The 17948-nt window shown below is 34.5% G+C and overlaps 2 protein-coding genes and 1 long non-coding RNA gene across 3 annotated transcripts; 1 reads left to right on the top strand and 2 right to left on the bottom strand.

The window, feature by feature from the left end:
- Positions 1-500: 500 nt before the first annotated feature.
- Positions 501-7835, bottom strand: LOC146732700 (uncharacterized). Its single transcript, XM_085491916.1, has one exon. The coding sequence runs from the start codon at positions 7833-7835 to the stop codon at positions 501-503; it is 7335 nt and encodes a 2444-aa protein (XP_085348042.1).
- Positions 7836-7923: 88 nt separating this feature from the next.
- Positions 7924-12256, bottom strand: LOC146732699 (uncharacterized). The gene is made up of 3 exons (XR_014926847.1): positions 12215-12256; positions 9197-9227; positions 7924-8354 (listed from the first exon to the last, which is right to left on the bottom strand). It is a non-coding gene; the product is annotated as an uncharacterized LOC146732699 (long non-coding RNA).
- A 1844-nt stretch (positions 12257-14100) lies between these two features.
- Positions 14101-17679, top strand: LOC100376261 (uncharacterized). The gene is made up of 3 exons (XM_085491915.1): positions 14101-14282; positions 14785-14992; positions 16203-17679. Exons 1-3 carry the CDS (start codon positions 14101-14103, stop codon positions 16899-16901), a joined length of 1089 nt encoding a protein of 362 aa, XP_085348041.1. The 3' UTR covers positions 16902-17679.
- Positions 17680-17948: the final 269 nt, after the last annotated feature.

The raw sequence follows: 17948 nt of genomic DNA, 5'->3' as shown, positions 1-17948 counted from the left end.
GTTACTGCTCTCCTGAAATATAGATTCTATATTCAAAGTCCTTAATTACATTATATATCTTGCATAACGACCTATAGTATGCACATGTAAAAAACGACATTATGGTGGTTAACATCATTACATTGATCAGCAAAACAATTTAACATAAAATAGATACAATAAATAAATGCAACGTAACTGCAACTATCTCATCTGTTACAAAAAATCAAATTTATTTTTTGTTATAAATTTTTGTTGCGAAATATCCATGACTGTAAGTGCCCCCTCCCAATCCTATAATGAGTGAAGTGGAGTGGGCGTGTCCCTTAGTTTTACTCTCACGCCCAGGAATGCTATTCGTGCAGTAAAAGTAGGAAGGGAGTCTTAATATCTAAATACATTGAAATATATTCCCCTATAATAGACATATCACTTAAGTGTGATTTTAGCATCCCAGTTGTAGCAAATTGGAATTTCAATAATAATAAATCTAGGTTGAGTGTACCAAAATAATGATACTTTCAGAACCGAATAATCACAGCATCATGAAACCCATAATATGTTTGTATAACTTCAACATTAAGGATGTCAGCGTTTTTAATGTACACATGGTCAATTAACGTTCCACTTTCTGTAGTTGGTAAGGCAACACATTGTTTGAATCCTTGCTTTTCTAAAATGTTCTGCACACTGGAAGACACAAGTATATTTTCATTGAAATCACCAATAATAATGTTACTTGCAGATATTTTACTCATTTCATTAACCAGATCCAACAGGTTTTCTCTAAACACATCAGCTCTATACGACCGAGGTCTATATATAACAGCTACTGACACACGTATGTCTTTCACATAAAAAGCTAAGTACTCCAAATTAGGCACATATAGCTTGAGGAATTCAGTACTTTTATGAATACTAGAATAAACTGCTACACCTCCATGTGCCTGTTGTTTCAAATCTGATGTTATCTCATTAGATGTATCATAAGATATTGATCGTGGTTTGTGATGAAAATCAAAATCTTTTAATTTTAATTCACTATATAGTTGCCCATCCAGTAGCCAGGTTTCTGTCAAACACATAAAATCAACATTAACAAGTCTTTTATCGCATTTGATGTCTTCAAAATGAGATAATAATCCTTCAACATTGTGTAGCAAGATAGTACATTGGCAAACACCGTCTGACACTGATTTTGACGTCAAGTATTTTGGCATGCTTAATAGAGCTGATTCAATCCTTTCATTGCAATACATACTCGATTCCTTGAAATCTTGAATAATAAGGCCATCTAATGTCTTAACTCTACTCAAGGCTACATAAGCTTGCCCTGGAGAAAATATTTTATTTAATGATACTACAGCTTTCTCTACTGTTAATCCTTGTACTTTGTGTATAGTGCATGCATAAGCTAGCTTTAATGGATATTGTCTTCTAATGCCTCCGCCATTGTTTACTCTGTCCTCTGATGGTTTAATAGGTGTGCTATTTGGTGACAATACAGAGAAGCTTCCAGATTTGCTGCGTAGTTTAGTACCAACCTTCACGTTATCAAACACTACATATATACAGGATGGAAATATGTTATTGTCTTCAAAAGAAATATGTGAAATTTTGCCAAAAACACCATTTACTAGACCATCAGATACATCAATGTTTTTAATCAACATCACACGCGCATTTATAGCCAAAGTAACCGACTTTGCCAAGTTTGTATTGTAGACTTTAACATAGTTTCTCTCTCTATGTTCTAGTTTTTTAGTTTTAGTATTTCTAGAAAAGTCTTGAGCATTAATACATATGGGGTTTGAACATGTTGCATGAAGCATGTTTATATTACATTGATCCACATCTTTATTTGTTGCAAATATATGCATACCATTGTACTCTTCACCAGTTTCACAGAGACGAAACATGTTCACAACACTTGCTGGTAATTCATCAGATTTTCTTCGTGTTCTGACGCTATTTAATGCCTCAGCAAACTGTTGATCTTGCTGCCTTACTACATCTGTTAATTCAGCAATGGCGAAATAATCATTCCACAGATCCATACCTTCGCTACTAACATATAAAGCCTTTCCTTTTACAGGTGGTAATTGATAAAAATCGCCTACAGCAATCACAGAAACATTTCCAAATGGTGAATAGTCACCAGTCTGTTTGATTTGCCTTAATCTCCCATGTATATAACAAAGCAACTTCTTGTCAACCATTGAAATTTCATCAATAATAAGAATTTGCAGACTACTAAGTTTGGAACGAATGGTAGTTAATGTATCTTGTCCTAGTGGTTGATATGGCAATTTGGCATCAACTGCTATTGAGAAAGTACTATGAACAGTGGTTGCATTTATGTTGAACGCAGCTACACCAGTCGGTGCTGTCAACAGAACAGAAATATCATCTGGATTTGGTAGAATACGAGCAAGGATTCTTGAAGCCTCATAATACACAGCCTTGATAACATGAGATTTTCCTGTTCCTGCTCCTCCACTTAAGAACATGTGAAACGGTGCAACATTCTTGCCATTAGCTTTATCTAAACACCATTTTCGGACAGTGTAGAATATATCACGCTGTTTATCATTAAGTGATCTCATCAATATTTTAGCCTCATTTTTGGATATTCCACACTGATTATATACTTCTTTACAAACGTCTTTTTTATCTTTATGCAACAAGTCTGGAATTGAATCTTCACTTTCTGATTCATTAGATATTGAATTCGTACTAGCTGATTCTAAACATTCTAATCTTTCCTTCTCAGACTCTGGGTGAATTTGTGCCCATGCATCTTCTAAAAGAGGGCATGACTCAAGCATTTGCTCAGCTGCATCAATTACATCAACATCTTTCTCAAACATTGCTTTATTTCTGTCAACTATAGATTTTACACTTTCAGGCCAATTGTTCTTGTATTTTACAGCACCAGTTTGATAAAACTCTTCAAATGAATGGAATTGTTTAGGTTTCAACTGGCATTCAGCTCTGTATGGTAGAAAAAGTTGCAATATACTTTGATAATGCTTCTCTGGTTGCTTAGTTACTGAAAATCTTGCATATCTGACAACTGCAGGATCAGTTCTTGTTCTCCTTTGCATATAACCTAGACCATTATTAAGTTTAATAACTTTATTGTTATTAATATTGCTTTTTCTTTCTACCTCTGACTTAGGTACAATTCTGTATTCAGAAGCAAAACTTGCAAGACACATGGTATTAATTTCATTTGGTCTATTCTTATAACGATCAAGCATACTTGTCATCCAGATGTTTTCATTGTTGAGATCTCCGCCTTTACTCATGCTCTTTAAAATTGCTAGTGGGAGACTCATTTTAATTGGATTATCGCCTGTAGGAATAAATTGTACTTTTCTTGAGCATTCTTTCAACCTCAAATTACAAACTCTGTATACAGCTTCCTGGGCACTCAACTCACGGTTGTGAAGATATACACCTCCAATTTTTTTCATTGCAAGTTTTGCATCCATATTCCCTTCTTTTGATGCTTCCCTCTGTGCATGATCTAACAACAATCCCATTTCTCGTTCAGCTTTTGAAATGTAGCTAATAATGTACACAACACAACTGTAGGCATCCACAATATATTGTATGTCCATATTTGCATTCCAACATCTCAGAAGATCTTTGTTATATTGATTTACCCAAACATCAGAAGGTTGCCGTTTTAAAACTATGCTTGTTTTTTTTGTCAACACGCTACATGCTTTCTCAAAGTTTTCTTGGGTTAATTCAATATAAGCAAACAAGGATGAAACAGATGTGAAGTTATTTTCAGAATTCAGTAGTATATTCCAGATTTTTGTCAGAATTGCCGTGGCTGTATCTTTAGTCATCTCATTTTCTTGGTCTGTTTCTTGATATTCTGCTTCACTATCAACATAATCCTGTATGACATTATCAGTTTCAATTGTTATCTCTTCTTTGTCCTTAGCTTTTTCTGTATCAGTTCGAACAATAAAGGTTTTTCCTGAAGGTGGACGTGGGAAATTAAATCTACAAGTAGTACCAAGTTTTCTGCAAGTTTTTGAATGTCTTGTACTGTGTTTTTGTACACTATTCACAATCTCATTAAGTTCTTCGTCTTGTTCCGAAGATGGCATTTCACAAGTGACATATTTGTCCACAAATGTTGTTACTTCTGCATCATCATCTTTATCAATAATTGGTGCATCCTTTACCCAAAAAAGACAATGTGTATGAGGAGAACCACGTTGCTGAAATTCAACACGGTAAAAATAATCTACTATTTCGCCAATAGGTGCTGCAGGTGACATTATTACCCGTTTCAAAAAAGAGTGGAATCTGTGTTCAAACATTCGAGCTGCAGTTACAGGGTTGTTTCTCAATACAGAACATTTTTCAGACCAATCAAGCTGTTCAAAACTTCGTGTATCACCTTGTTCTCGAAGAATGCATTCAATTATTTCAGGCCATCTAGTGTCAGCTGATGAAAATGAACAAAACCATGTAGGTATACCAAGCTGTCTTAACATTGCAAATAAATCTTTCTGTGCACTTTGCCAAAAAGGTGGTGTTCCACGGATGGGTTTCAAAAACTTGTATCCCTCATTGTGCTTAAGAATGTCAGTCAATGACTGTGAATTTGTTAAAGTTGCAGCTGTTACAGATTGACCACCTGCTTTACCAGAACCTTTGCGTAAGGCAATAGACACATTTGAGACAACTTGTTGTACTTCTGACAAATACTGGGCATAAAATATAAAATCTGTATTTTTTGCAAATCTACCATCTGCATTCATCAAACGAGTATGCAGATATCTTGACAATGTTATTTTTTCACTGCGTTTGTCATGAAATGTTGGTGATCCTTCAGGATACAAAACAGGAAAAGACTTTGCTTCATTACCTTCATCCATTAACATTTTAACTGGACTATTTCCTTCAGCGGGGGCAATGCAAGATATTTCATCAGAAGGTTGATCAAGAACTTCGGGTCCAACATCAACTGGTTGAAGACATGTATCTAAAAGTAATCCATCTTTTTCTTCTTCATTGTCCTCAAAATCTCTATTTTTTCCTTCAGAATGTTTTGAGGCACTATCCTCGTTATCTGGTGTTTCAATTTCTTCTTCAATTTTTGCTAAAGGATTAACCCAATCTTTGTTAAAACAAACATTGCTATACCATTTATTGTTCTTCTGAAGATATACTAATGCATTCTTTATATGAGCCTCATTTACAAAGTGATACTGATAATGGCCCTTGTATGTCAGTTTCCGCTTCAGTTTTACTTTTATCATTTGGTCATCTGATTCACATCTTGGTAAAATGGATGTAGCTTTATCAATGCTAGAAGGAACACATACAACAGGTCCATGAACACCATTTTGTCCACCTTTTGGTAAAGCCAACAGTTTCATAAAAGGAATGTGCAATGCCACCAAATGTTGTTCAAGAGAGTTTAAGCATTTTAATTCATCTGGAATAGGCTTCAGATTAAGATTGTTGTTAACTGCTTCACATGGAATTTTACCACTCAAAATTTTCCTTTGACAAGTAAAACAAATCCATAATTTACACTGTTCATTTTTCAAATATAAACATTCACTATTCCTAGAACACACACTGCTACATTTGTGTAGATAATCTTCAGTAATACACTTATCTGCAATTAATGCAACATTCCCACCTTTTTTGGTGTACACCTCTTTTTTACAGTGAATAACTTGGTTTCTGAAAAGTCGCCGATGGCATACTGCACAGACAAAATCTGGACCATGGGCAATTTCATTTCTAAACATACCCAATACATTTGTAAAATATTGTTTCTTATTTGATTCTATTAATCTCTTGGTGGTTGTTCTATTTAAAAGATCTTTTCTATGCTGTTCATTCTTTTTATATGTTGTAGTACTCCTTGTCTTCACAGCTTCTCTGTGCGACGGATTATATTTATATTTAGTAATGCTTCTAGACTTCACAAAATCCCTGTGGAATTCATCATCTTTATATTTAGTAATGCTTCTAGATTTCACAGAATCCCTGTGTAATTCATCATCTCTATATTTAGAAATGCTTCTAGTTTTCAAGCACTTTCTGTGTGATTCATTAGCTTCATATTTGGCAATGCTTCTAGTTTTTATAGACTCCCTGTGCTTTTCATTTTGTTTATATTTGGCAATGCTTCTAGTTTTTATAGACTCCCTGTGCATTTCGTCATATCTATATTTTGTAATGCTTCTTGTCTTCACAGCTTCTCTGTGAGACTTATTATTTGCATAATGTTGAATCATGTTCTTTTTTTTTCTTTGGCAAAAACTGTCATCATTGTAATATCGCTCTCGCTCTTTCTCTAGTTTACGTTTTTTAGCCACATGTTGCCCAGTTTGTTTACCACTTCGTTTTCTTTGAACATATTCTTTCCAACATTTAAGATAGGCACGTCTGCCCTGAGATTTTGTAATTTTTGTTGGTTTAGTTAAAGTGTTTGGTACATCATCTGACTCTATATTGCTATCATTTTTAAATAATTTCATTGTTGTTCCAATATCAGTTTCTGTGCTTTCTAAACGTCTTTTCTTCATTCCAATTTTTGACACCGTGTCTTGTTTCATAATATTGCTCTGGAAGCAGTCACACAACACATCACCAGCATGCTTGACACATTCAACCACTTCATAATGTATTTCCATGGCGTGTTTTAAGTATATTGCTTTTCCATTATTGGATACACTCTTGTTAAGCTGATAGTTGGAGTATTTAATCCATTTACCTCGGCTAAATGTGAAAATATCTGTTCTTAATAGATCAGCAGCTCCAAGTATTTCAACTTCCGTTGCCCATGTTTCAGCATATTGCATACCAGATGTTAGAATGTAATCATCAACAGACACATGGCCTGGTCTTAAAAAGGGGTAAAATACAGGGTTATTCTTCTTTAGATGATTTACAATGGCTAATCTGATTTGCATGTGGTTATCCTCACTTCCAGATAGTACATATGACAAAGCCCGGAAAAAACAATTACCATCCCCTTGGATAGATTTGGTTTTGCATGGTTCACCCATTTCAAAATTTTCAGTATGAAACCCAAATCTTTCTCTTTCATTTTGTAAACTAAGTTCAGTGCACAATCTTTGACACATCTCAGAGGACAAGGGTTGATATAAAAAAGGTGTATGATCTGATTCAACTAACTCCACTTCATTATCTGACTGAGTTTCAGTGTCAATAACATGATACTTTTCAGCATTAACATTTATACCCGTAACTTCAAACTGTTCATTTTCATGCACATGCATGGATACAGCAAGATCACAACAATGTTTATACACCATCTCAATACTACTGAACTTGATTACTATGCTTAATCCATCAGGTGCTACCATGCCTTTGGAATTTCTTGAATGTGAATCAAAGATCCAATAAAATCCATCATTCTTGATCACAGCAAATGCTGCTCCGCCAAATATAACAAAGCATGAATTATATTCAGTTAATGATATATCAAGAGCATTGTCAAATGGTGTAAGAAATGTGTTCTCATAATCACTTTCACCAATAATACCAAATAATGAGTCACCAACACTCAAAGTAAACTGGGTGTCAAATAAATCAACTGTTTGTGGTAATTCTGTCACTAATAACAGTTCTGAATTAACAGTTGTAGACTGTTGTAAAAAGCCATACAATTCATTACCAGTTTGCAGTATTATATCCAAGTCTTCCGATTCCCATGAATCTACATATTTGATTTGACTGAATATCATAGAAACTAAGCTATTTGCAACACACTGTTTTCCACTGTTATCTAGAAATTGATGATGACCTTGATGAAAACTTCCTTGTACTGAAGTTGTTAGCATGAACTTATTACCTGTTGTCTGATCATTAACATTTCCAACTGAATCATTTAACAAATTAAATTGCTCTAATGAGAAACTCTCTGCAACATTATTTGTTTCTTCATCATGTACTTTATTAAAAATACTTCCAGCACTAATTTGCGACTCGTTCTGATCCCGAAAGATAATACTTACAGATTCATTCTGATCCCGAAGGACAATACTTTCTGATTCATTATGATCCCGAAGGACAGTATTGCTATGATCCCGAAGGACAGTATTGCTATGATCCCGAAGGACAGTATTGCTATGATCCCGAAGGACAATACTTTCTGATTCATTATGATCCCGAAGGACAATACTTTCTGATTTATTATGATCCCGAAGGACAGTATCGCTTTGATCCCGAAGGACAGTATCGCTTTGATCCCGAAGGACAGTATCGCTTTGATCCCGAAGGACATTGGTTGGTGGGTTTCTACCCAAGGCCAACCTCTTCTTTAGAGCTTCACCTCTCTTCCAACCTTTCTTTCGAGGCATCTGAAAGATACAATTGTCAAAATACGAGTGATTTATTTAATATATTTGCTAAATTGAGCACTGTTTTTACTTACAAGAGATAGGTACATTGTTATTAAAATACAGATGCCACCTGTGTCAATTTCATTAGCAATACTGCTAATTTGCAAGCAAAACAGTGAGATAAATTGCAAACTTGCATTGTGAGTTTTTTCCTTCACAGTTAAATACCACACAGCTGTCTTGAATTGCATCATCACACAAATGCATGTACATAGGTCTGATGTCTGTGTTTATGATTTTTGAAGTTTATACAGTTGTTAATAAAGAGCTAAACATACACTCATATCTACCCCTAAACATGTTCAAACATGATCTAAGTGTTTGTGTGAATGAGATCTGGTTGTAAAAAATGGTTGATTTCAAAAATATGTTACCTAAAAATTGTAGACATACAGCTGTCTTGAATAAGAACACTATAGAACTTTATTTACTGCTTAGAATGTCTATTGAATTACTAAACTAAAAACCTGATTGGTCCAGATATGTATGCATAGGCTAGAAAGATTGACACATATATATATCAATTCCCCAGTTGAGTGACAAAATGATCTACATATAGCACTAACTCCCACAAACCATGTGAACTTGGATATATTTTACCATAATGCTGACATGCAGTAATAATGTGTATAAATATCAATACATACTGAGCAGTATATAAGCATATATCCAGAGTTCACACTTCATTATTAACGGCTAACAAAATGTGCACATGTTTGATACATAATTGTTAACCAAATTAAAACTATATAAGGTATAGATCATAACAAATTCATCTTTCATGCCTAGACATATCTTACCTTTCAATATACAGGAATAGATTGTTATAGACTGCAAGTGAAATATAGAGAACTGTTAAATTATGCAACATAGTGAATTTACAATTATTATAGTAATGTGACTGTCAACACAGCAATTTTTGGTATTAATACATTTACAGTACTGTAAATGGCAAACCTACACAGGAAAGTGTAACAAACAACTCTTTAATAAACATAATAAAAAATATTCACTCTTCGCTACAAATTATTTACAAAATTGTTCGCCCTGTTAATTGATTCAGGTTGATTTCAGGAAACGTGAAATAGCAAATCATTACAACCAATGATTATTGACAAAGGGTCATTAATTTGAACAGTGGCTGAAACCGCAACATGCAGTTAGTACTATAGGTCAAAGGTCACAATACAAAATAAAACAAGCAGCCTGTCAGCTGAGATAGCCCCGATGTTAGCTGTTCAAAATTAGATATCATCATGAATTGAACAAATCTCAGATAGGTATACCTGAGGTACCTATATGAATGGTATCCAAGCAATAGGCTCAAAATCAACCATTAGATAGTACACACAAGACGATTGAAATATCAATGCAACATACCCACAAGTAACAAAAATAGCAATTAAGGACCAGCAAGAAAATTTGGTAAAAAACACATGTGCAAAGAACCGGATGACTCCAGGTTTTGAAATTGTTAACACAAACATTGGGGTAACCCTGAATCTCTGGCCCCCGGCCAATGGGTCCCCGGCCAAATTGAATGGCCCCCTGGCCAATGAGCCATTTACATGTTTTTCTCACATATTTTTATATATTTCACACCACTAGCCAATCTCTGGCTCAGGCCAAATTGAATGGCATACATATAAAATATGTTTTTTGAAATTCAGTCCCTCATCCCCTTGGCTTTTATCGCCGATTTTTTTGTCGCCAGAGTGATTTACCTCATCAATTTTGTTTCACGAGCGTCTCTAATGAATAACCTATCCAACCGCTGGACTGAATTAATGATATTATCAAAAAATCATAGAAGATTTGGCGAAAATCGGTCATTTTTGGCATCAACATATTTTTGCTCAGAAACGCAATGGCGATAAGACGCAGGTTGTTTGGATCGGAATGTTTCCTTTGTTTTGGGTTCGTTGTGAGTCTAGAGACATAACAATGTTATTTTTAGAGAATATAAAATATGTTCTGTTTCAATACAGGATTTTGATATGCCAATCGGGCAATTTTAACAATTTCTTACTGGAGCGTCCCCCTGTATGAATAGTCCTCTTCTGTCCAAAAATTGGCAATGGTACTACCGGTAGTACAGAATGGACTTCCTGTTCTGCGCGTCTTTGATTGTAGCAATGTTCACGGCACTGTACGAAATACGCACACTCACGAATTTGACAACATTCACGGAAATACCAGTTACATCACTCATAACGATTGATGATTCGATTGCTGGCCGGGATAGATGTGTTTATTTCTTAGCTATATGTCTACACTTGCGTTTCTCAATTTCGATGTTTGAAATCATATCGCTGCTTTGGATGCAGTCGGTTGACAGATTGTTTTGGCTTTGCGACTCTTTGGGCATGGGCAACTGATTTTTAGGTTTCTTTTTTTAATATTCTGACGTTTACTTGGTCGTATTTTGTATATACCAGTCAGACACTGACAACAAGTAAGTAAACAGGCCTGGACTCAGAAGGCCCCAGAGAAAGCGTCATCGTACAACATTAATGAACTAAATTTACATTACAATCTCATGCTTCCGAACAATTCGATATTTATGATGGAAAACAAAGTATACAAGTACTGTCTACAATATACTGCAAAGTGGAAATAATATACTTATTTAACCATTGATTTTTGTACAAAACTCCAAGAACACAAAACCAACAACTGACAACAAAAGACAAAAAAAAAACTGCCGAGTACACTACACAGTCACTGTAGTCACACCAATAAGAAAAACATACAAAATAAATGTCAGTGAACACAATCTTTATAAAAAAAAATTGCAGTTTGCAGCCTTTATGGACAAGTTCACAACCTCTAATATTGCAAAACTGTCAGTTGTGAACTGTACATTAAATCTTATTAGGATTTCCACACAAAGTTACACAGATCAAAAAAAAATTCAATATTAAGACAAGGAAAAATAATGCTTTTTTGTCAAGGGTATAAACTAAATTCTCTTATCCTGGGGGTATTTTTGTGGGTGTACAAGTATGCATTAAAATTATCAAAACTTAAAAAGTAATCATAGTACAAATGTTAAGTGAACAAAATTATCAAGTGATTTTGGATTTGTTGGAAAAGTGGCCGAAAGGCTGTGACATTGTTTATTTGGTGATGAGAACTGCCAAGCCAGTTTATAAAACATTGAACAAAGATTTTTTCGTAAATATTACCGACCACGAAAGACGCCCATCGCGAAATGTCTCTGTATTACTGTCGAGTCATGGTGACTTATCGGCCAATTCACTTCCGCGTTTTACGTACATTGGCGAGTGGCGTTAAATATATAAACATTTGCGAGAAAAACATGTAAATTAATAACTCATTAGCCAGGGGTCATTGGCCGGGGCCTGAGATTCGGGTTACCCCATACATTGCTAGTTTTGGGAATTGAGGTTTGACCTTTCTAATAATCGACACTATAAAATAGCGCCATTGTTCAATTATTTCACCCATTAAAGCTGTTAAATAATGTCTTTGTTTGTTTGTGACGCTCAAATGACACGTCTGTGACTTTCTAAATTGCCAAATTGATTAACATGTGCAATGCTTTAAGAAGTTGAACACGGTGCACGCACTTCCGGTCGACATGACTGGGCGACGCCATGATTGTTTTACACGATAAATGACTAGAAAATGCACAAAATTTATCACATTTAATATCTTACACCGAAAACCGGACTTGAGAATGCGACAACTAGACCTTTACATTTCGGATATGTTCACTTATAGTTACATAAATTGTCATATATTATCAATATTCAACATTTGAATCTCCGATCATAAAATAAACATGTACTCACCTAAACGAAAGCGCAGCATATAAACTTCGACCGTCTGGTGGCGCTATATAGTTTTCACAGTCACGGCCTGAGAGACGGGCCGTTGTCCAAGTCCAACATTCTTAGTTATACCATTGAACTATAAACCAGTTCCATGGTTATACTAGTAATTAGTAGTCCAATAAAATTTACGAGATCAGATCACACGATTATTACACACCTTGTTGTTCTCAGATTGATTTGTGGAAATTGTATGCCTTTGTTTTAATCTGTGCAAGTGCAAAAATGTGCACATTTTGTACACGAATTGAAGTTATATATACTTGTAGAGGCTGTAAATATAAACGACGCTGTATTGATTGTCAATGTTTTATCGACTACATGACATGATTTATGTACGGTTTATACTAAGACTATACATGTGTTGTAAATTGATCAAAATTAAAGTACACGTCTGTCACTGCTAGACCGTCGTTTTATGTAACTGTTATGATATGACAGTTTATACCGGGCATACTCTGTCCCGGGATTCGCCCATACAGATGTAAACGAAATATTATACATATAAATTTTATAACCAGATCTTGACATAACTTAGACATCTCTGGTATCATATTGACAACATAAATTTACAACATATTATAAGTTATTAAACCAAGTACAAGATAGAATGCAACAACTGTGGCACATATACAAGAAAATATTTAAAATGTTTTGTCTATGCTGCTACAATTAACAGTCTCAAAAACGACTGTAGGTTCCATTATGTAAGTTCCATGGTTACATGCACTTTTAGTATAATGTGCGCCCTCTATGGCAACCAGGCTGCAGTAGCTTCTTAATGATACATTTCTGCAATGAAGCCTCATATTTTAAGCTGAGTGGCATGCGTTATATTTTATTATTTGAAATGTTTTCAGGTTATTTCAAATGTAAACATCCTGACAGTGTAGTGAACCTTGTTATTTAAATACACGCATTGCCGATTTAATGAATTACAAAAAATTAATCAAGCCAATTAAGAAAGAAACTGTATACTGAAATCACTGCCATCGCCGATATGTAAACCAGCCAGAAAACAACGTGCATGATTTAAATTACTATGCCAAACAGTAAACTGCAGAAAAAGTCATTTTACAATTATATTTTCAATACTACCATAAAGAGCTATGGACAACTACCAAATTATAAACAACCCTTTATTTATTTATTTTTATTAACGCCACTCAAACACCATTTTCATTTTCCTACTTTATTACGAACACTTCACTATTTTCTTCATAGTTGCGACTAATTTGCAAGGTTATTGTGCCTTCATTTTCCTCACATATTTCGTTATGAATGTATTTGTACTAAGACTGTCGCCCCTGATTTGAAAGTCACTAAACATGTAACGGTTAACGTCATCATTGATATCCGTTTAAACTGAATTCCCCAGCCTTACGTCGAACACTTGTCGGTCTCTATGTTCTCCTTTGTCTTTCAATATTCAACGTTGTTTTCGCGACTATTATGTAAATAACACTGCCATTCTCGCTATTACTTTTACTTGCCAAATACCCGCCGTCAGAAATATATAATCATTCGAAACCGCTGTGTTTTTGCACCGAAAATAGATCATAAACACTGGCATTTTAAAATATACAATATTGCTACCAATGTATACGAAATCTACCCATGTATACAAAACTAAACGCATTTTGGTGAGGACCTTTATTTTTTTTACGGCAGGCGAGTTGCGAAAGTGATCTAACTTTTATTCCCAAGCCTCGATCTGAATCCAACACTCTGACGCTTTCTTTTGCGACTGTATCGCTGCTGGGCAAAGCTGCTGTGATCTTTTGGCATTCATTGGTTGCCAATCCGAGTCTTGGTGTCATTTTTGTACTTGTTGCGATCGGCGTATAATGTCCAATCGAGAGATGTTTAATACCGAGGGATATCTTCACCAGGTTTCAAAAGTGAAACTTGCGTCGAAAAACGACACTAAGTATTTTAATGCCGTATTACAAGAGCAAGACGGTTTTAAAGACATAGTAGTATTTTCACCACAAAAGCACCGCGATTTCATCAATGCCGAAAAGCACAAGTAAGTTCATATTAAGTTATTTCTATTCAATTCGAAAATTTTAACACCAAAAAACTCCAAAATTTAGAATTCCATTCGTTTAGTGGGTCAATATGGTTTAAGCGGTGGTCCATTCGAATTTCGATTCCAGGTCAGAATCGATGAAAATGCACCTTATTAGTGGTATAGATGAGTCCTCCCTCAGTTATAACAGGCCGATTCTTAAATGTAATCATGTATGCAATACGGTACTTGCTTTATTAGTATCATAAATGAAAAATGTACTACCGGTATGTACACCATGTACTTGTCCGTATGTTACAGTTGTTCTTCATGACAAAATCAATATTTTAGTGTGTTGTCATACTTGCTTCATTTTTAATCACATTTATTTTTTTCCCAAAAATATCATACACATTTACGCATTTTGATCGTAAAGAATTGTTTTTGGGAAAAAATCCTGTTTAACGGATTACAGGTATCTTTCCAATACACAAGTTATAAGTTTTTTTTTTAATTCTAGGAGTCCAGTGTTACTGAAGAATTTGTTGACATCACCATCACGGCGAGATGCTACAAAAAATGATCTTAAATACAACTCAAGATCCAACCTGTCTATTGCCAAAAAGTTGAAGTTTAACTTTGACAGTGGATACCGGTTAACACACCAGAGCAGTACAACACTGAATACCATAAGAGATATCACAGACAATTTTGCTGCTTTCCAAACAGTATGTACTTATCATTAATTTGTATAATTATGCACAAAAAATATTTTTGGTCAAAACCTATTTCAATATTCATTTCATAATTGATTATATAAGACAAAGATGGTCTCACAAAATTTGTTCACTGAAACTTGTTGAAATTTGTTGACTAGAAACATTTTTTGACTATATTATTTTAAGTAGGAGTCAGTTGCCAATGTTATTTATATCCCTGGAATATCTACCAATCTCGTATGAAATGACACAATATTTTAATGCAATTTGAAACAACTTTTTTATTATTGGACCTTTTCTCAAAAACTACAGTGATATTTTTACTGTAACAGGATTCCAACTAAATATTATTTATTACATTACTAAACACTAACCTTAACATTAAACCTATAAATCTAGACTCTGGCTGGATTATTTCAGTAGTTTTGGGGTGAGGGTGCCTTAAGTAAATTTTGGTTGTACATGGACTTTTTTCATTTTAAGTTTGTACATGTACTGTCCAGAATATTTTATTTGTACATGTCATTTTTATTTCAGTCCAATGTGTGAAGCACCCAATGAATAAATTTGCGATTAGTCTGTCTGTCTTGAAGGTCGTGTACTATTAATACAGCACACACGAATGTTAGAATGGCTAACAATTTAGTTATAACAATACAATAACAATTTCATATCTGATGCTGTTCCTTCATTTTTTCACAAGCTCTTGAGAAACAGTAAAAACATGGATCTTGAAAAATTTTCTTGAAAGATGTCAGTTTTCTTTTAAATCTCATCAAATCAGTGCACCAATGTACAAAGTTATTAGGCCCTGTATTATTATAAGTTATTATCTCAACAACTGTTCAACATATTTCATTTGAACTTTGTTTATTTCTGATTAGCGTATATTTAAATGTATGTAAATTAAAAATATAATTTGCATAATAATTTGTGATATTACAACTACATATTTCACTGCAACTGTGGAACTGGGTGATATTGATTAGCTTTAAATCTATGGCGAAGGTGATCTAATTTGCATAATCAGGCAAATTTGAACTGTTTTGGTTCTATCTCAACACGTTTTCTTAATGAAACTATTTTAATGCATTTGGTGTAGACCTGATATGGTTTGGTTTAATAATTGCAAACAATCAGTATTTTAAAGTGTTATTAAATTTTGTACTAATGGATACATTATTAGGTACATGAGCGAACTGTTTCCTTGGTATTACAGGTAAACACAGTTGCAAAGGTGATTAGTTGTGGAAATGGTGGACCAAAACAATTATCATCAGGATTGATCATGCAAATGCAAGAGTTTGCTATTGCAGACAGTACATCATCGATGCTCATAGCTATATGGGGAGAACAGATTGACAACATCAAACTTAATTCCACCTACAAGTTCAACAATGTAAGTGTACGTGTATTTCAAGGTACCATTCAACTGACTTCCACACCGGATACTACTATAACAGAAACCATTCCACTAACAGATGTGAGTACTGATAATACACCTGGCATGCAAATGAATACCATCAGAGGAACAATCATATCTGCTGAGTGTACAGCAAAATATTACTGTCACTGTAAAAAGCAACTGGTAGATTATGCTCCAGAGATGTCAACTATCAAGTGTCCATACTGCTCTCAACGAACAAAAACAAGCCATCTCTTACCAAGTATTAAAGCATACATCAACATCACATCAGACTCTGGCAAGATGCATAAACTTACTGCATCTGAAGTCATCCTGCAAAAACTGTGCCCTCAACATGACTTAAAAAGAACAGATGAAACTGAAGAGATCTTACTTGATGCTGAAGAGCAAGAATTTCAAGTTTCTGGTTATAATATCATTAGCATTTCACCAGTCGATGCTCATAATGATTTACCACTGGTACCTGCCGAGAATTACCAAAGTAGTCCATGATATTTCAATGCCCTTAAACACCTATTAGATGCAATGCATCCATGTTCTTCACTAGAGGTGATGGGGTAATTTGTTGAGTTTTGAAATTTGAAACTGATGATTTTATTTCCAGTGTTTACTATGTTTATTTCATATACAATCTATGTATATACATTGTTCTGTTCACCATTATATACTTTATGCTAAAACATTCAGTGTTTCCACTATAAGCTGGTACACATTTTCGGCAACACATTCATGTTCTCTTCAGATGAAACTGAAGTGATCTTACTTGATGCTGAAGATCAAGAATTTCAAGTTTTTGGTTATAATATCATTAGCATTTCACCAGTCGATGCTCATAATGATTTTTACCACTGGTACCTGCCGAGAATTACCAAAGTAGTCCATGATATTTCAATGCCCTTAAACACCTATTAGATGCAATGCATCCATGTTCTTCACTAGAGGTGATGGGGTAATTTGTTGAGTTTTGAAATTTGAAACTGATGATTTTATTACCAGTGTTTACTATGTTTATTTCATATACAATCTATGTATATACATTGTTCTGTTCATCATTATATACTTTATGCTAAAACATTCAGTGTTTCCACTATAAGCTGGTACACATTTTCGACAACACATTCATGATCCATATTTATGTTGGTCCACCTAAGTTGCTGCTGATATATTCATTCAAGTTGGTAGTTCCTTTGTTCTATCCATATCCTCTGATCATTACTTTGTCTTAAGGATTTAAAGTTTAATGATAATAAATATAGGCTGTTATCTGTAATCATATGTGCTCGGAATTTTTGAATTAGTTATTAGCAACATATATTGGATTCAGAACACTGTACAAGTTACCTCTCCCTCTCACAATGGTGCACTTTTCCAGTGCAATATACATGTGCACATATCAACTTGCCCTGACATCAATAGCCAATGCACCAACTGACTGGCCAAAGCAGATGAATTATTGACACAGTTATTGGTCTATTGTCTTAACGTACATGTAAGCTATCACAAAACTTTCTCATCTTGATTTATTTTAGAGGAACATGG

The sequence above is a fragment of the Saccoglossus kowalevskii genome, chromosome 17 (genome assembly GCF_978046115.1).
Source record: "Saccoglossus kowalevskii chromosome 17, keSacKowa6.1, whole genome shotgun sequence".
Lineage (NCBI taxonomy): Eukaryota > Metazoa > Hemichordata > Enteropneusta > Harrimaniidae > Saccoglossus > Saccoglossus kowalevskii.
Note: the sequence above shows the minus strand (reverse complement) of the source record. Positions and strands in the feature narration are given on the sequence as shown.

Excerpts from the sequence above, each read along its gene's own strand:
- LOC146732700 (XM_085491916.1), bottom strand. The coding sequence starts at position 7,835 with ATGCTAACAACTTCAGTACAAGGAAGTTTTCATCAAGGTCATCATCAA.
- LOC100376261 (XM_085491915.1), top strand. The coding sequence starts at position 14,101 with ATGTCCAATCGAGAGATGTTTAATACCGAGGGATATCTTCACCAGGTT. Across the intron at positions 14,283-14,784 it reads ATCAATGCCGAAAAGCACAA|GAGTCCAGTGTTACTGAAGA; the intron begins GTAAGTTCATAT and ends TTTTAATTCTAG. Across the intron at positions 14,993-16,202 it reads ATTTTGCTGCTTTCCAAACA|GTAAACACAGTTGCAAAGGT; the intron begins GTATGTACTTAT and ends TTGGTATTACAG.